The following is a 21,420-nucleotide window of genomic DNA, read 5'->3' as shown; positions in this document are numbered from 1 at the left end:
GACATTTTAAAAGTTATTATGCCACCTTAAACCAGCCAATTTTAGGCGGTTGTTTAGGTCACTCTACGAATTAATAATATCATGTCCGTAAATAAAGATAATGATGATGTTGTTGATTTATTTTATTAATGTAATAAAAATAATTCATAATTCATAGTAAAAATAAATATATTTACAGAATAACGAGCATTTATTGTTAAAAAAAAAAACATGAACGGACAGGGAATAGGTCATACAATGAGCCGAAATTAATTATCAGGTTCAGGCAGCATTAAAAAGCCATTGTCTTCCATTTATAACCCGTTTCAATGTTCTAAACCGTTAGTGAAACTCAGCACTGTTCCCGTTCACAAATATATCCTTTGGTTCCAAAATGACGTCTTCTATATTTGTTATTGTACTTGTAGTACTATTGCAGGGCTTGCTTCTGATAATTTTTGTTATGAAAAAAAAAACAGAAAAATTCGGAAAAATTACAGAATTTTTTTGGAATTTAAACTGATGAAAAGTTCAGAAAATTCAGAAAAATTCTAAAAGTGTTCCTTCTTTGGAATGTTATTGTACTTGTATGTACTATGGGCTTATTTTTGGTAGTCCTGAAACACAAAATTCTGAGAAAGTCATGAGCCCATTTTTGGTAATTCTGAAACAGAAAATTCTGAAAAATTCCAGAATTTTTGGGAATTTAAACTTCCGAAAGGTTCTGACAAAGTTCCGCAAATATTAAATTTTAGGAATTTTCAGACTCGGACTAATTGTAAGCCTTTCGGGACGAATTGGCGATTTGAGTAATTAGGATTTAAAAAAAACTGGGTTATATCATTTGTCCAACAGAGCCACTTATGTTGGGACGACCCAAAAAATAGTTTCGTGTCGTTACAACAGACCTCTTTAACTTTTTGTTCGATAAGTTTTATGCAAGCATGGTCTATTGATGTATCTTAGCCGCAGGCAGCTCGCAGCTCTCTTAATCATTATGTTGAGTAACCATTTTTTCACAGTTATATAGTCACAGATTTTATTCTTTAGAGGTTGATCTCTCATTTTCCGATAAATTTTCTGCTTCTACATGTCTTTGTATTTTTCTTAGTGAAATCGGACTGGGACGTCAAAAATCACCAAAATATATATCCTATACAGGACGTCATTTATGAATGGCGCCTTGGAAATACTCCAAATTTTCAATCAAAATTTCCTATAAGAAATTAATGTTTCGGTTGGTATCATAACATTCAGAACCATGTCTACCTGCTTAATAAGAAAACTTTAAATTGAAGAACATTTTGTATGGTATGGTAGGTCAAAGAATTTTTTCCCATTTACCCTTAAATCGAACTTATATATAAATTTCATAAAGGCATTAGAAAATTCGATACAGGAATGATGTAGTCAATCGTGTATGTGTACATGCATGCAACACCTACATATAAAAACCTTTTTAAAATTTGATATTTACCCCATTACCAATATAAGGAGAAGAAAAAATCGGGAAACACTTTAAGAAATATGTTTGTCTTTCACCTGGAAGTATAAATTTCTTCGCTCATGTAATCTTTTTCCGTTCCTTCCTTCCAGTTTTATGTGTCTTATATAAAAATATCGAGAGAAAAAACTTCCGAAACAAAGGTTTTTAAAATTGATTTCTTACAATGTCGGACAGAAAGGTTTTTTTTATTTATTTTTGTTTTGTTGGTTTTGACCGGGGAATTGTAAAAAATTGATCGATGAAGCTGCAGAATATTTATTAACTTACATGCTATCAAGAAGATGATATAAATGAAAATAGTTAACAAGAACGATTTTATTAGACTAAGAAAGTTCGCATAACAGTTATAAATATAGTATAGAGGTGTGTGGACCGACAATTTTTAAAATTTTAAAAACCTGACCTGTCAACAAAATATTTTGTTTTAAACGCAACCCGATCCGACCTAATCTTTGAAGCCCAGGGCCAACTAAACCGGAATAAATATTTAAGAATTCTATGAAAAATACGAAGGTTTGGTTCAAATTGCAAATGATTGGTGCTGCTTGTTTGGGTTTAAAATTGGATTAGTGGACAACAATTGTCTTCTTTTCATTATTTATTTATGATCATTCTTGTGGATGTAGACAATCTTGCTTAAGAAATCAGCCTCCCGATCTATTCAAATTGTTGGGGTCGGTTCAAGCCTGGTTTTCAAACCAAAATCGACCTAGCATTGAATTTTCGTGTTTAAAACTCCAGTCTAAAAGATCCCGAACGAACTTAAAACCTGGAACACAGTTCGGATGTTGAATGTTTTCGGGTGACCTGCACATCTCAGGAATAGCCGAGAAAAAATCATGTTGAGCGGATCTGTTTCCGTTGAAACAATTATATATTCTTCAAGGTAAAATTAACTTTCTTCAATTAATCCTTTGAATAATAGACAGGATTTTTTTTGCTTTTTTTTCTTATACGTACAGCTATATAGTTTGATTGACGTTTTACTCTCCATGTTTTAAAACGCTAGCGACTTCAAAAATATGTTAAAAAAATATATTTTTTATATTACATTAACTACCGTGAATGAAAAGAATGCACTGCAAGGACTATATTTCGTAAGTAATAAATATAGTGTACAGGAAAGCATTCAATTTATTTTGTTTATGTAAGTACACAAGTTGAACTAGGTCGAAAATCCCTAAAGTGATGGTGATATGGTTAAATGATTAAAAAATTATGCTACGAGTATTGAAGCTGCGACTATTCAACAAGCACAAACATCGTTGTCAAGCTTATTAATAAATTTCACGTGACAAAAGCTTCACAAAAAATTGAAAACGTGTCAATGTGTGACATTTTCATTCAGTCCTTGCTGGGTAAGATTAGATTGGACACGAATTATAAATCCAAATTTATAAGTTATACGTAAGTCTCTTATATGTTATAAGTCACGTGGTTATAAGTCATATGTTATAAGTCAACCACATATAAAGTGAAAGTTGTACGTTCATAAGTTTATAGGTCAAAAGTATGAAAGTCTAAAATCATAGGAATCATATAGAGCAATTAAATTTTAGGAACCAACCTACAGTGACGTCAATAATCCCAAAAATATAGAAGTCGACCCAAAAAATCGCACCGTCATATCTAAATTCTTCGTCTAAGCACGCCGGTTACGTCGCAAAAGTAGGGGAAAGGATTTACATCAGCCATTATTCACAATTTCATTTTCATTCCGGTTGCTACAGAGACGTCAGGGGTAATAGGAAAATTGGGCCTGGATTTAATAAAAAAAAAATCGGAAGTAAAATCACCGATGCTACAAATGAAAGCGTGCGCATTCCTATTAAATACAACGCATCAACATCGCCATTCAAAAAGGAAACGTGGCATCGATTTTGGGCACAATTCCACAATCAAAAGATTTGAAGGAGGTGTTTTAAGAACAAAATCATGTAAAATACATCAAAATCTTGATGTTCTTGGGCTGAGAAGAGTCAGAAATAGTCAACGAAGAAACATAATTTGCTCATTGTAATTCTTCTGACTTTAGGAATAAACTTGCCAGAGTCAGGACCATCATTTTTTGATGGTGTGTCCCAGATTTTTTACATTAGCTGTGTTTGTGGGGTTGAGAGAGACATTGTGATGCAAAATTTATTCGTCCTCTGTCGCTCCTAACTCTTCTTAACCCAAGAACTTCACGATTTTAATGAATTTACATGATTTTGTTGGTTGTCTTCTAAATTTTTGTGATTATTGATATCACTGTAGGTTGGCTCCTAGAGTTTAATTGATCTATCTGATCCACTATCTTTCCATCTCTATAACTTTCGACGTTCATACTTTTGAACTATAAACTATAAACTATAAACTTTTGAACTTATAACTTTCACCTTATAGGTGGTTGACTTATGACTTATAACCACCTGACTTGTAACTTATAAATGACTGACTTATAACTTAAACATCCGGATTTATAAGTTGACTTATAAGTTCGTCATTTGCGCAAACTGTCTAGTATCACTAGTTCATCAAGACGTAAATGATTAATATTTTTCAAAACCACGTCACAGGACAGACGTTTTCCGAAAACTTTTGATTTAATGAATTTAATGGCGGCATAAATTTTGTTAAATTTTCTAAAATAAAATGAAATTTTGAAACACAGAAACTGAAAATGTGTTGGTTTTCAAAATCTTTCAATATTAGCAAATTTCAAAAAGTATTTTTCCAAAAAATGGCTCAGGGTGGCGCTGATCTTACGTTGTTCTCAGGTGACAAAACGGAAATGATCAGTACCACGACAAAAAAAAATGGAAAATTTCACTTCAACTAATAAAAACGAATGACTCAAATTTTTCACTCGTCGACTCACGTATTAATTCACATTTTCCACAATCATGTATATAGTAACACAAATCGCATATATTTTAGTTGCTGTGATACGATTGCAAACTTTCGAATGAGAACAAAGTTGTCGATAATATTATAAGCCTGTGTCTTGCATACAGAATCAAGTTCATATTTCACGAATTTTATTACACAACGTTCCATACACATTTTCTTCTTCACCGTGGGTGAGCTAAAATTGTGAAAATAAAAAAAAAAGTTGTTCTACACTCCAGTGAAGACTTAATGCACTTCATGTAAGTGTAAGTGTTAGAAATCCCCTGCAGATCCATATAGGTTTTTGCAATTATTTTTCGAGTGATTCATTATGAGTTAGAGCTCAAAATACCTATTCGAATTATACGCAAAGCTTTTTATTTATTCATTCCCCGACGCGTCAAAATATGTAGTGCGTTAAGCGTTTATTGTTTGCATCATCTGCATGTCATGATAAAGCATCATTTGTCTGCACTACATGTGAACTTGCTAATTCATTCACGTTATAAGTTAAAGCTTTGCGGGAAAATAAACATCTTCAGAAACATATGCTACACTGCTACACTTAGGTAGCGACGCGAACATATATGTTCATTTGTACAATCTTTTTGCTTGCCGAAGAATGGATTTGTTGTATAAGGTATTTGATCGAGAGTTGGGGGAATCGAAATGTTTTCAATTTCAAAATGTTTGTGCTCTAAATCTATTCATATAAAGGAGCAAATATCACTTCCATAGTGAAGATAGATCCTTTGGCATCGTACTGAATCATTAACTAATTAGTTTTGATTGGATTTTTGCGTTTAAATTCAATGTTTTAGTAGGTCGAAACTTGCGTTATGGTGACCGTGATTTTTGGTAAATCATATAAAATTCGCAGACCGATGGTGGTATTAGAAACGCCATAGCACAAATCACGGTTATCGTACCGGTCCACGGTTTGTGGCATAGTTTTTTGAGCATGTAATAATTTCTATGAGCAACTAACGATCAGGTTTTCGCTACCCGCGACTCTCGGTTAAATACCTTATGTGTAGAAAACACTTCAAGGTAATACGTACATAAGTTTAAGTTTGACTTCGAATTGAATGGGAATGAATGATACAAATGTTTATTACGTAGCTGTATTATGAAAATGAGGGTCTAGTATATCGTAAGCACAAAGTAGTAAACAACAAAAAGCTTTAATTTTACGCTCTTTAATTACATAGGTATACTCACTCTATTTTGCTTATATATAATATTACATGAATAAGGAATACTCGAACCACAACAATATCAAGTATTCTCACATTCTCTATATTTTAGCTTTGGTTCCGTGTGCTGTTAGGTATGGTATAGGCATCAAATCCACACTCATACACACACACACAAATATACAATATATTTTCTTCGTCCATAGAAAACTACTACGGCATGATTAATTGTATGTTATTACTTTTCTTTGAACGTCATATGGTTCGAATATAAATTACATTTGACTTTAATATATCACCAATTAAATTTATTAATACTTGCGCATATAATTGAAGTGTTTTGGTACAATATACCGTAACTATTTATATTGTATGCGGTCTTGGTGGTTAAATTTCGATCAATATTAAATGTGTAACTTACTTTTGTACATCGAGGTACAAAGTTTTTGGGGTGGGTGTGTGGGCGAAAATATAAGCCTCTTAATGTCATACAATATCGAAAACTGAAACTGAAAATTCAATGTTTGTTGTATACGGAATGTAAATTTAAAAGTTTAAAGGAAGCAAATGAAACCCCATAATATGCCTTCTGAACAGAAACTTAGTGGTTTTATAAATTTTATTAATAAAAATTAAAACTTTTTGATCAACTACCGGCAATTCCTCAAAGCTGGTATTGGTGTGTTTCTCAATTCTGTTCAAAGTAAATTGGTTTTAAATCTATTCAGAGCGACTTACCTCTGTTCGAAATCGCTGCCTCTGTGGTCACCAAACAATGAGCTAAGCAACACAACAAAAGTAAACAAATTGCGCCACTGCACTTTCCACCCTCGTTCAACGCCATATCGTCGGATCGTTTAGTTGCTGAATATATTCGTAGAGTTGTATCTCTTAGCAATATTACTCTTTCAAGTCTGTATGCAATAATGTTCGCTTTCAAAATTTATCTCACCGTCCCAAAAAAACACTTAAAGATTATTGGAAACTTTCTTGGTCTATCGTATAAATAGTTATTCTTTGAGCACTATGTTAAAACGCCTGTAGTTTAGTATTCTCTATGTGCCATAAATGAATATTGTAAGCTCGAAATTAAAGTTCCACCGAGAGTTAGTTACTTTGCAAACTGTTTATGTATGGTGCACCGGTTGTTCGAAGCCTTACATTCGCAGTTTTAATCACTTTTAGTTGAGGTACTTAAAAGCAATGTAATCCCTTCTTGTACAATGTCTACAACTTCATACATGCATAAATGCTTGAGTTTTGTCGGTTTTATGGCCATAAAATGTAATACTTTATGGAAAAATTATTTTCTTTTTATTTTTCGTCTTCGTTCCAACACTTTAAAATATGTTAATGAAGTTAATTAAACACAAACAACAGGAACATAAATTAAAGACGTCGTTTCTATGCGCTAAGCATACACACATCTATATATTTATGTATGTATACGTAAACACTCTCCCACACATACACTACTCCAAGCCGTTCGTTTTTTTTAAGGGCTCTAATTATCGTATACTAAATAAAAATGGTTTTGCGGCTGAGTTTTATATCAGATGGTTGTAGTGTGCTGCAAAAAATCAAAACGAATTCCACAATTTTCATAGGAGGATGGCATTTTTTCCGGGGTCGTTTTTAGATATCTATTTTTTTTTGGGAAATGTACGTGTGTATATAATATTTTATTATCTACAAATGGTTTCCGTAGAGCTGTAAAAAAATACGGCTTGCCTAAACTTTTATGATATGTCTTGATAAAATGTTGAGGATGTTTGAATTTTATGTCCTTTTGATGCTGATGATGCTTTCTTTCGTACTAATTACTCGAATATTATATGGGAGCCGAATTTTATTTTTTCGAAACGTTTCGGTTATTAAATTTGATGTTACTCTGATTGCGTGTATCTGAAATGAAATGAAAAAGCATTAATTAGATTTTTTTTTGCTTCTCTCGTTCATGTGTCTGATATGTGTTGTTCCGAAAACAACTCTATTGATTGAAGGAATTATCACTTTCTCGTTTGTTGGTTGTTTTTTTGTTCATCTTTTTGACGATTACATTTTTGCCCACACACACTAAACATACTGAAAATCATTACTTAACACAAAATATTAACAAAAGATGCCATTGGCTTTTCTCTTCGTACCCCAAAAAGAAATATCACATAAAATCTAACAAATTGCTTTCAATTAATTTCTTGCCTTTATATATTTAACACAAATGAAGGTAATTTGTCATTTTTATTATTTATTTGCCGATGAAAATGGGCGAAATGTTTTTATATTTTATATAAAAACCTCTAGCTTTTTGAATATCCTAAATTAACATTGTTTTTATTGGATGTTTGTTTGACATTTCGGGAATTATTATATGTGTCGTGAACGTTGAAAGCTGTAGAGTGGAAACGTATTTTATTGAAGAAAAAAAAATTACTTAATTCACGCTGTAAATGCGCTTCAGAATTTGAATTTTGATGGAATGAGCAGACGAACAAATAAACCAAAAAGTATATTTCAGCGCGATAAAATAGTTACATTTAGAGGGGCTGGTTTCTTGCCCAGTCCAGTTTTATTAAATGATATCAGCTTAGAACATTTTTTTTACTCAATGCAGTTCTTGCTTATCAACTTCAGTGTCCAATGTCCTTTTTTTGGAAAATTGATTTCATAATAAAATTGTCCAAATTTTGCTAAGATTTTCCAAATTTTACAAAGTTGTTCCAAAATTTGCTTTTAAAAATTTGGAAAATTTTACCAAAGGGAAAATCTTAGCAAATTTACCAACTCAATTTTTCAAAAATTGAACTTGATGGTCAGAATTATGCTAGCGACTTTCCTTAAATTACGTCACCAATTTTTACATATCTTAACCTAACTGCGTAAATTAAGGCAGATGATGTATCATCACTTGGAAAAACCTTCCTCAAAGTGAACATCAAACATCAGTTCTGCAGTAATTTGCATAAAAACTATTTCGAAAAATAGAACAAAAGAATTCTTTTTATGCACGATCATACTTAAAGTTCTACGATTTTGAAACTAAACCAGGGACTAGACTATTTTTGGGAAAATAATTTTAGAAAATTTTCATATTTTGAACGAATTTTGAGCTGAAAAATAATATATCGCCGTTCATGAGTTGATCAAATTGCAATCAAACAATTTCAATTGAATTTTTCGTGCTGATCGCTGATTGATTGTTCATATACACTTACTTTCGTCTGTCAAAGGACATTATGGGACAAGCTTCTGATGGTATGTCTGAAAACACAGACAAATATTGCTTATGTTTGGTGGATATGAATGACCGCAACATGGAAATGGAAAAATGGATTCTTTGCAAGGGATGTAAAATTTTATTTCATCAAATATGTAATTTTATTTCAGATGAGGAATATGACAGAATAATCGGTGGGGAAGGTGATTGGTATTGTTCGAGTTTAAAGTGTCAGAAATTAGCGAACTTAGTAGCGAGCAATGAGGAAGTTTTAGCTAGACGAGGCCCTAAAAGAAAGTGTAGAGAAGAGAACGTTACACTTCCTTCGAGCCTCTTATTTGGAGATAGTATAGATGATAGGGTTTCGTGTGAGATGTGTGGCTTTTTAGCGAAAAATAGTCGTGGACTTAAAATCCATATGAGGGTACATGAGCGTGCTACTGTTTATAGCAACGTGTCTTCGAAAGATAAGGATGAATTGCTTCATCCTTCTGTTGAGGTTAATGTTTCAGATGTTTTAGGTGAGTTTGGCTTGTTGCTCAATCAGTGTAGATTGTCAGTGCCGTTGACTCGTGTGATACAGAAGTCGGTTAGGATTGTAACTTGTCAGGAGCTCACGCGTGTTATTAAGGATTTAGTTAGAAAGAACGACCTTAGTTCTTGGATGAAGCTGATGGCTTTTCCCTATATCGTTCTTAGTAGTAAGTCTAAAGGGAATGATGGCATAAATGTTATCAGGAAGAATTTAGTTGCTTTTGCAGAGTGTACTGATGTTAACCAGGCTCTGTCTAAAGTTTTAGAAACTAAGGGGATGCCTTTTAGTTTTAAGGTTGTTGACGAGGAGAGTGCGGTGGTTAAGGGGTGTCGGGGAATCTCGCACACGCGATCATAGTATGCGTCCTTTTATGACATGTAACGAAAAGTCATGACTGTGCGAGATTCACCACTTAGAGGTGAATCTCGCACACCATGAATTTGTGTGGTGTGCGAGATTACCCTACCCCGGTTAAGGCTGCGACTAGGAAAGTGAGTGAGGGAGATATTAGGGGTGCATTGAGAGTTTTGTGCTCAAATGAGTCAGTGGCTCCGCAGACTGTTGAGACTGCTGCTAAGCTTCAGACTAAACACCCAGTAGATGAAGGTGGTACTTTCGAAGAGGTGAAAATAGACTTCGAGATATCACCGACTGAGGTAGGAGATGTAGTTAAGGCTATTAGGAGTTTCCCTTTGAGTTCGTCAGGAGGGATAGGGGGCTTGAGACCAAGGCACTTGAAAGATTTGACATCTTTTACTTGTGGTGATTCAGCTAATGAATTGCTTAAAGCCGTGTCTTCGTTGATAGATATTATTAGATCAGGTCGAGTACAAAAGGATGTTTTAAAGGTTTTCTTTGGTGCGTTAACTGCTCCTAATAAAGGAGAGAACGATGTAAGACCAATTGCTGTGGGCTTAGTTTGGAGGCGTATTGCAGGGAAGATTTCGAATTATAAGATTAGGGAACAGTTAGTGAGTAAACTGAAACCTTTTCAGTTTGGATTTGGGATTAAAGGAGGAGCTGAAGCTTTAGTTCACGCTGTGCGTGAATTTTGTAAAATGAAGCATAATAAGCCAATGGCTCTTGTTAAGTTTGACTTTGAGAATGCATTTAATATGCTTTTTAGGAAGTTTATGTTGGGAGAGGTTAAAGATATTTGCCCGGAGTTGTTTCCCTTGTTGCAACAAGCATATCGGCTTGTTTCGAATCTTTATTTCGCTGATAATCCCTTGTTGTCTCAAAGAGGTTATCAGCAGGGAGACCCGTTGGGTCCTACAGGTTTCTGTATAGGTATAATGCGAATGACGCATTCCCTTTTGTCTCGATTTAATGGCTGGTATTTAGACGATGGTACTATAGGTGATGAATTATCGACTGTTTTAGTTGATATTCAGAAAGTATTGTCGTTTTATGACGTTTCAGGACTACGCCTGAATACGAAGAAATGTGAAGTTTTCTTTATCAATGCGACCCCTGATGAAGAAGCTCATATGTATGCTGATATATCAGCTTTGTTACCAGGTATTAAGAAGGTTGATGAATCTTCCTTAGAACTGTTAGGTACGCCGATATTTGAGACAGGTTTAGAGAGGATGTTTTCTTCTAAGACCAAATCAGTTAAGTTGATGTGTGACCGACTTAAACTGATGGATGTCCATCCTGCTCTGTGTGTTTTTAAGAAGTCGTTGAGTGGTTGTAGATTTAATTACTTGATGCGTACTTCTAGAGCGTACTTGTTACCCGATCATCTTAGATCTGTTGATGAGATGTTTCGGTCGACATTGGAGGCTATTGCGAATGCGAGAATAGAAGGTTTGTCGTGGGATCAGGCATCTCTCCCTTTGTCTTGTGGTGGTATAGGTATTAGGAGAGTTGAGGATTTGGCAGTGCCAGCCTATTTATCATCTGTTTATTCGTCGTCAGAATTATGTGGTGTCATACTCCAAAAGTTTAACTTAAAAATAATTAATGATCAGATTTTACAATTAATCGATGAAATTCCACGTAATTTTGTTCCAGAAACTGATACGCTTAAAAAAGAACAAAGGAATTGGGATCTTCCGAAGATCAAACATCGATTCGATGAGTTATTTGAAAATGGTGATCTTAAGATTCGTGACCGATTACTTGCGTCATCAACTAAAGAATCTTCAAAGTGGCTGCAAGTGATCCCATCGAGTCAATTAGGATTGTTATTGGATAACAACTCTGCCAGAATTGCTGTTGGACTTAGAGTGGGTTCACAATTATGCGAGGAACACAAATGTATATGCGGTAAAATGGTAGAGAGAGATGGTTTACATGGTCTATCATGCGCTAAATGCGCAGAGGGAAAATTAGCTAGACATGATATTATAAATAACATCTTCGCTCATGCTTTCTCTAGTGCAGGTGTCCCAAATATTATACAGCCCCCAGGTGTTTCAAGAGATGATGGTAAAAGACCAGACGGCATAACGTTGATACCGTGGAGTCATGGTAAATCACTCTTGTGGGATGTGACTGTGAGGGATACTATGGCTGCTTCTTATATTAATGATTCTTCAAAGAAAGCTCGCACAATCGCAGACAAAGCTGAGAGACATTTTTGGGACAACATTTCCCTTACACTCAAAAATTACACAAGAAAAAAAAAGGGAAAAGAGTGGAAAAATTTAAGAAAATTGGAACAGTCTGGCTTCTTGCTTCGTCACACATCAGATTATACAATTTAACAAAAGAAGATTTTTGAATTGTTTTTCGCTTTTAAGAGCGCTCAGGCCTTGACAATTTTCTAGCCTAAATTTGTGCGCAAAAATATTCGTTTTTTGATGATTTCTCTGAACCAAAATCTTTTCTTGAAAAAGTAAAACCATTAAAGCATGCAAAAATGTGTTACTTTTAAGAGAAAAATTGGTTTGTGGATGGTAACTTATTCCACTTGGAGAAACCTTTGCAAATGTGTAAATTTATGTGTTTTGCAAAGGTTTCTCCAAGTGGGTTCAGTTATCGACCACAAACCAATTTCTCCCTAAAAAGTAACACATGTTTGCATGCTTTAATGGTTTTACTTTTTCAAAAAAAGATTTTGGTTAAGAGAAATCATCAAAAAACGAATATTTTTGCGCACAAATGTAGGCTAGAAAATTTCCAAAAGGTGAGCGCTCTTAAGTACACGAAACTTCTCTCGGCTGGTATCTCTAGTGTTCCATTAAAAAATCAATTTTATGTTAAAACCAATGAAGTAGAAGATTGTGTAATACAAAAGAAGAAAAGATTTAATGAGTACACAGAGCAAGCAAAAAACTCCGTAGTCAATAAAGTGTAGTGAATGTATATGTATATGTCAAGTATCATCCGAGCATAGGTATCGATCTTTTACAGATACTGTACGCCACCTTACGTAAAACACCAGTCTACGTTTCAAGTTTTGGGGCAAATATGGTAGTAAACAAGTCACTTCGCCCATTCGCCAACGATTTTTGCAGCGAAAAGAATATTCAATCCACAGCCGCTATTTGCACCGGAGGGCGAACACCGTAAAGCCTTGAATTAGTAAAAAAATGAGGCTGACAACGAACACGAAATTAACGTTCACAATTATTAATATCCCTTGATGTGACTATATATAGTGTTAGTATTTTGTTCGCCGTAATGAACAATGTTTACGCTTATAATATAAAAAGGGGTTTATGAATCATGAATGCTTAAACCTTCTTAGAACCTCTCCATTATTATATTTTCACGTGAATTAACGTTCTTAACTATTTTTTTTTTCTCTAATTAAAACTACACTCAGTTCTCACCCACTTGCGTATTTATATTAATAGAAGAGAGAGTTCTAGCTGTATTCATTAATAATAATATGTTTAATGGTTTATTCAACGGATATATATATAGTAATATGACAGTGAATGGACATGATAGTAATGATATTTCTTAATTGCAGTTGTTCTACTGTAAATGGCGTACTTATCGTAAACATAGCACTGAAATTGGCCTTTTTACTGGGCTAACCTAAATCAGATCATCAGTGTTTAATTTATTGTCCTTAATTACACCGAAATGTATGAATTGTATAAGGTTAAGTGGTAAAATTTTCCGAAAATTATTGTAAGAATGGGAGATACGTTCAAAGTTCGATAATTGGAAACGATTGAAAAGGGGAAATTCTTAAAATTAATGAATCATACGATCCAGTACATTTATTTCTTAAAATCGGCAAACTAACCTCGTTTCGCCAGATTTCAAGTAGATGAAGACAAATGTATTAAATAAACAAACGGTCTTCCTGGAACTTAAATAAAAATTTTGGGAGAAAATTTCTGTATTGTTTGGAAGTCTTCTTCCACATCAATCTAATTCAACCGACACCGTTTTGCTGCTCGATATACAATATAAAGTTTTTCGTTAAGTTGCCACGGTTAGTGTTGGTTGACTTGAGATCAAAAATAAAACCGTTTCATTTTAAATGAAGGGTTTACTAAGTGTGTGCGGAAAGTGATAACGGAAACGGAAAATTTGATAAATTAATATTTATGTGCAATGGTGAAAGACGGTAAGTTTCCACTTGCAAACTGTAATTTAAAAATTTCCGGATCATATTTCACATGGTGCAAAAATATAGGCCATAACATTTAGTATGCAGAACATATAGAGGTAAATGTTATTGAGGTGTAAATTAATGTTTTTGAAATAATTTATAAGTTAATTAAAGTAATTATCCTAGTTAAAATGAATTTCCCTTTAACATAAAACTCTTGGTAAAATTAGTTGACATGCAACAAGGTTTATGAAGTATATAAATACAGTTTACCTTTACCTCACTGTGAATTATATATTCCAAAAATATTTACAATGGTATGTGACCAGTGATATGGCTACAAAGTGAAATCTAATCGAATTTATTTAATTATTAATTTCAACGTGCTTGCCACACTAACTGATCGACATTCGAGGGGTCATTCATAATTTGTTGGTTTACTAATTTGATCATAGTATTCGTGTTAATGAATTAATGTAAAATTGATCAAAGGATTCACTCTGTACAAGTTCGTCATACAATAAAGACATCTTTTATAAAAAGCTCCGCTTTCTCTATCCACAACTATTCCAAAACTAAGATAATTTACTCAATGTGCTGAAATTCAGAAGCAGGTTCGTGTAAAACACGATTTTTCCATACTTCAATTGACAATACATACTAGCCCAGTTTAACACCTCTTTAGCCGCTTAAACTTCGGCTCAAAACCGATTTTTTACAACATACTTTTCGCAGCCTGAAATGCAGATCTTCGCTTAAAGTATATTATGATGATTCTGAAACCTAAATATCAAGATCGCAGCAGCTCATTCTAATTGCTGAACTATGCAAAATTTTAACTTGCTTCTTTGGATTCAATTCATATCAAAAACGAATTTTTTTTAGCGTTTCCTTACAAAGAGGTGTCATGTCTTATTATCGAATTATAAGAAAAATGAAATTCAAATTATTTTTTTTCCTAAGAGTGTATCTCAGACGATGTAAGTGAAAAATATTTACGATTATCTTAATCAAAAAGAAAAATAGATCTTCCTGTGTCGAAAACAGTAAAAACTACAATTTCACTTTTCTAATAATTCGCTACCGAGACACGGTCCTTTTCTGCATTTAACTAATCATATGAGACTATTGTAAATGGAAGTGATTGAACACTCCGTTAGTTAAACCGTTCCCCGTGATTCAACGCAGCGTTAGTTAAACCTTTTTCCCTTTTCATTTTGAGTTTTAAGCGCACTTAAATACGAATTCCTGCTGTAAGTACGCGTCAGAATTTGAATTTTAAGTGAACGAATGAATATAAAATGAACAGAAAAACAATTTTCAACGCTTGCTTTTATGAGAAAGGGACGAAAACGAAAATTGCGATGGATGTCTTGATTTCAATAAAATGTTTTTCATCCGAACTAGATATGTGTTCCCGATGAATTTCTTCTTAAGGGCTGTTCACATATGACGTCACGCTATTTTACGGAATTTTTCCAAATTTGTTAGAACCGTCACGTTTTGCTGTACCTTCCCCCATTCGAGTGTGACGTCATATGTGAACATCCCCTTATCGCCTTCACCTTGAATTGAAAATGGCGAAGTGGCTTGATTTTCTCTTACGAATTTAGTCAATCTTAGCGATATGACATCACAAAATGACATCACATTCAGAGCCGCATTTCCCCATAGGCTGTGCTGGCACAATTGGAGCGCTGAGACCTGAGGTACTAAGAAGAAAATTGAACAGAAAGTATTTATATTTCCTTAGTGAAAATACTATTTCAGGGAGTTGACAATCTTAACCCGGCACCAGTTACATTTTAAAAAATTCTTTCGGCTCCAACCGGCGCACATATCTATCTACGTCCAACTCAAATACCTATATTGGATTCACACTAATTTTCTGACGCTGATTTTAACCGAGAGAGACGAATTTTGCGCGCAAAAAATTATCCAAATTTCCAATAAAAATGATCTGAATTCGTAATTCTAATTATACATGAAAATAATAACATGCTGTGCTCATTAAGCAAATGTACATTATACGATTCTTCTTGCAATTATTTCTGAACTTTCTTTGTCGTAAGATTTTGGTTCTTCTCAGTGCTGTGTCCGTCGGGTATATGGGTGTGTATATAAATGTTGACGTAAAAAACGACAAACAAAAATGTTTGGCATATCTAGTATATCTAGTCTTCAGTCGAATGAAATTGAATTATAAATTCATTAGAGCAAGGTATTTTGTAAGTTCATGTTAAAAATTTCATTCGAAAGAAGAAGAAAAAAATGTCTTGTCTGGCGTATAAAATTCCTAATTCATTTTTGTCTGATTTTGATGAAATATAAAAAAGGTCACGTACAACTTTTTTTTTTCTTAAACGGAATGATATGAATATTTGAAAAATGAAAGGTTCACAAAAAGGCAACAAATTTTTCGTATCTTTCGAACGAGAAAGGGATAACTGACCTTACATGATAAATTATTCAATGTTTAAATTCAAAGACATTTTTTTCGCTTTGAAAGTATCGTTCTCTCTCTCTCTCTCTCTGTCTTTCATATCCCATTGCGATCGCTTGTTATTTTTTTCATTGGTATTCAAAGTTTCAGCTAAGCCATTCTTTCCGACTAAAAATTACAATTCCATGATTGTTATATTATCCAGTTGTTAACGAAAATCTGAATCGTTATAGTTTTCCCTTTCTTAAATCTATCAATTTATTTTGTTGACACAAAATAAATTCAAAAATATAACATTCCAACAAAATGAAGCAAAAAATATTTATTTATACGAGAGACATCCACCATCCATACACGTATATACGGCAACATTCGACTGTAGCGAAAAATATGTAGGACATAGTGATAGAAGAAAAAAATAAAGGAAAATAAATAAAAAAAAATCCTTGCCACACATAGTGTGCTATAAATGATATCGGATGTGCACGAAATATTTTCATTGTGATAGAAAAATATGTTATACGGTTTCTCACATTACTTATTCATGAATGAAAATCTACTATAAATTCGTTGATGTGACACCACCTACAGACCATTTTGCTTAACTACGTAAAATGTTTTTCAATAAATACGTACACATATAGAAAGGAAACTGTACGTATCGGAGAAGGGGCCAAATATTTATATTTTATTATGAAAAGGAAAATATGAAAATATGTCATTTAAATTTTCTGTTATTCTCATCCTTCTAATGAAGTTGTATCGATGTGTGACATGACACTTTTTTTTTTGGTTATATCCTGGTGTGTCCCTTGTATGAGTTTGCACTTTACGATTCAGTAATTCACGTTATCGTCTAATGATAGTCCATAGGTCGGTTTAACACCGTTCATTGTACATATTCAATGGACAGGAACATTAGGCACCCATAATGTCGAAGCAAATCTCAATATATTTTTTTCCGGATATTTATTCACACTTGGCATTCAATGTTATAATCTTTGCGGTACAGAATATTTTTGTGTTTTTTTTCTTTCATCAGAACTACCTTGACGACCCTTAGTTACCGACCATAGTTACACATTTTTCGGAAAGGTGAATAACCCTTAACTTGTAATGTGATGCACATATCGCATATATACACTAAGTCTTACAAGTACTGTTATTAACAACTATATCGTTCAGTTCAAATTGTTTTTGGTAAACAGATTTCCAAGTATTTAGAATCGTTTCAAATAAATGAACACAATTCAAATTTGATGAATACAGGAATGGGTCGATTTTGCCGGTTTCAAAATCAACACGAATTACCTATTACCACTGCAGCAACAAAGTGCCTTAAGTGCTTGATTGCTATCTACACTAGATGCACTTTCAGCTGAAATTTAAAGGACAAATCATAAAAATAAGGGAAACGGAGAAGAACAGCATGAACGTCTTAGATTCGCAAGTAGAACTTTTTACGAGTACAAAACAGTGTAAAAAAAAGTTGAGTCAAAATGGAATCACGAACTTCCTGGTACATTCAAAAATATTCGGAAAAGAAACATGAATGCAAATCGATCCATCCTAATTGAATAACTGCAATAAATTTAATCTCTTTGTAGTAATGGTAACGATCTTAGACGAGATCCTGCACATGTCAGTCACTCATTGCACCACGATTTCGATTTCGATTGCACCACCAATCAAAAAACTGTTTTATTATCCAGTAAATGCATTGCTTGACCTGGATAGATTCTACTGACAAGGTCAAAGACCAACAAATACAATACAAATTGAAAATTGAGATAACTAATTTATCCGCTCTGAATGTTTTCTTAACATGCAATGAATGAATTGCATCATTCATACATTTTGTAGAAGTTGAAAATACACCAATCAAACAAATGCCTTAGTATGTACTTTGATTTATCATGCGTGTCACTTAAAGCGAATTAAGAATCCAGGATTTCAAATTGGCTGTGAATGTTCGTACAAACCAAGTATCTCTGAACAGCAAATTTGCGGATTTAACTGGTAAAAGTTGTTTGTATTTTAGTTTTCGGAAAATATTTTCACATCCATCTGATGTCGTTATTTAATGTTATAAAACATACCATAAACAAAAATATAAACCCCAAAAGCGATTGTTAGTACGATTGCAAAATTTCCACTTCAGCAAACTTTCATCACAAAACACACAAGCCAAATTTCAAAACTTACAAAAGTGATGAAATGACTGAGGAAATTTATATTTCCTGGTTAGTGCAGTCTAACATTATTTCAGGCAATTAGAAGTTTCTTGATACTCTTGAAATTTTCACTTAATAACATAAGTATTTGAAATTCATGTCGCTCGTACATCAGTTGTGTAATAAAATAACATAACAAAGGCAAGCAACATATCATACAAAATTTTAAAATGAAAATTCCAGCTTAATGCCCAGCAGCTAGAAAGCAAAGAAAATTATAAAATTTTCCAGAAACATGTCACGAAGTGAAGTGAACACACAATCCTATGTAGAATACACTATACATTAGGGTGGTTCAAATTTGTATGAAAAGTGAAAACTGTTCGGAATGTTAAGTGCGCATTGATTTTCCAATTCCTTTTTGGATTTTCAAAGAATGTCTAGTACATTGTGAATCAAAAAAATTACGTTTAGAGGTTGCACAATGGGAGTGAAATTGTTTGAACTCATGCGATTTTAAAAATCTCAAAAATTGAAACCCGTTGTGCAACCTCTAAACATAATTTTTTTTAGTTACAATGTTCCAGACTCTTGTTTAATATTGAAAAAGGAAACGAAATATCGATGCGCGCCTGAAGTTCCCAAAAAAAATTTAAATTTCATACAAAGTTGAACCACCCTACTATACATACATAAATACACACCCATATATTTTATAAAATGAAACATAACCCATTATCATGTTCATGTTGTTGTATGAGCGTAATATGTTGCGAGATACAATTTTCAGCGTTTATAACTAATGTATATGGGCATGCTGTAATGACTCTTTGTAGGAAAGAGCAATCTAAATAATCATACCAAATGACTAAATGACTAAGGGCGATGTCTCAGAGTATAGCAATTTGTTTTCGAAAGCAAGGTTTAAAAAAAAAAACGAAGGAGGAAAGCAGCGCATCTCGTCTATGATTTGGTGTTACTGCGTTTAAATAAATGTTGACATCTTTTCGAGACATTATTTATTGTCAGCAATAAATTGTCATTGTTTTCGTGACAGCTTTAAACACTGTGAATGTCAAGGCAATAAGCCACCCTCCCCCCCGAAGAATAAATTTACAGGAGCACACATAAGAATTATCTTTAAAAATCTGTCTGTTTATCTGGAACTAAGGTGAAAAGAGTTTAATTCGAAATGGCATTAGATAACCCCCTTAAATCATTCCAATATATATCGCTTATATATCGCTCGTGACCTACAAGATTTATTGCTGCTTATAAGAATTTTCTTGTGCATACGTTAGTATCAGTTTAACACTTTATTAGATCTGCAGATTTGACATGGTATGTCACACAGATGATGACTATATTTAATATTACTAGTATATTCTATGGAAGCCATTGATTTAAAATGACAGACAATGTGTTGCCAAACATGTGATACCATCCAATTATTTACACGGTATGGGCACAATGTGTTTAAATTGACTTCCTAATTGGCACTTTGATCTTGGGCATAGTAAATTTTCCGTTTTGAACACATTTTCTTTAATGTACAGCTAGTTGTGAAGTGACCCAGATGCATAACCAAAGACCAATTAGAAGGCTACGGATGCAGACAATTATTTTTTTCCTGTTCATTATTAATCGAAAAAATTGGTTCATAATTTCTGTGTTCAACGGTTCAATGGTCAGTTTTATGCACACAAATGATGTATGATTTATATTCATCAGCTAATGTAGCGTATTCGAACCCCATACATAAATAATAAAATGCCGTAGCATTAACACACTGTTGTGTAGACAACTCATTTTCTATGTAAATAACTTTAAAACTTTGAACAAATTAAATAAAACAGCTACCCTAATTAATGAACCAACGAACACTTTTCGCCGTTTAGATTATGTCGGTATTATATACATACATATATATATATATGTGTGTTTATGCCTCTTAATGGCTGAAAGTATGGCACAGCTCATATATAATTCAATTCAAAGTTCAAATTTGCTTAAATGAAAAGGTGTACTCAACATTACAATAATTTACAATCAAATAAAATAATAAAACAAAAACTTTTGTGTAAAATCACAAAGTTATCTTAACTTTTAATTAGACCGTCATGTTCTACCAAAAACAATTTTTCTATTGTAGCCCGGTATGGCATTCGCGTATGCAGGACGTGGTGGAATAATACAGAGAGAGAGCGTAAAAAAAAAACTCGAATATATTCATTGTTCCAGTTGAAGAATTTTCCAGCATAGAGAACTGCCACGATTTTCTACACACATAAAGAAGAATTAGTAACTGCTAACCGTGTGTAATAGCGTGACTTTAGTTCATTTAACCTTAAACTCAAGTCTAGCTTCCTAATAAATTATACTTTACTCGTATACTTACGCTGATCCACAATCCAGCGTTTCGTAACGTTCCATCGTTTTCGTTCACGGGCGTACTACAACAAGTCTACAACTTCCTATCCCCTACACCTACCTATAAAAACCAAAGTGCGCTATTATGACCGAATAAAAACGTATAATAAACGTGGAAAATGTGTTATAATATAACGTAGTTATAACGTATAAACGTAGTTTATGTGTCCAAAAATAATTCACCACCAGAAAATTCACATTAAAAGTCATTACAACAAATTTCAGCTATTATACACTAAATTTTCTCTATAATACAGCACTTGTTCATTCATCGTGCCGGAAAATTTGAACGATTTTTTTCTACTCATTCTGTGTGTAGATTTTCTCTTGTCTTTGGGAAAAACTGCTTTGGCTGGGAGTTGCGGGAATCGTTAATAATTTGATCGTCATTAATAGGTACACACAATCCCACATTTAAGTATTTACATTCAAAAAATGTGCCATGTCTAGGCCAGGAACAGTCAAAAAGTGTTTTTTTTTCTGTTATTTTTCTGTTAATTTTGCTGTAACTGTATTTCTTATTGTTTTCTTGCGACGGAATTAGAA

At 33.4% G+C, this 21,420-nt stretch overlaps 1 protein-coding gene across 1 annotated transcript in view; it reads right to left on the bottom strand.

Annotated features, from left to right (window-relative positions):
- The window catches only part of LOC119068678 (protein amalgam), a 185,444-nt gene that overhangs the window by 154,142 nt on the left and 9,882 nt on the right, over positions 1-21,420 (bottom strand). The window contains exon 2 of the mRNA XM_037172363.1: positions 6,292-7,458. Coding sequence (XP_037028258.1) covers positions 6,292-6,397 — 106 coding nt within the window. The 5' untranslated portion in view covers positions 6,398-7,458. The remainder of the gene's footprint in view (positions 1-6,291; positions 7,459-21,420) is intronic.

Source organism: Bradysia coprophila (assembly GCF_014529535.1).
Source record: "Bradysia coprophila strain Holo2 chromosome X unlocalized genomic scaffold, BU_Bcop_v1 contig_20, whole genome shotgun sequence".
NCBI classification, from domain to species: Eukaryota; Metazoa; Arthropoda; class Insecta; order Diptera; family Sciaridae; genus Bradysia; species Bradysia coprophila.
Note: the sequence above shows the minus strand (reverse complement) of the source record. Positions and strands in the feature narration are given on the sequence as shown.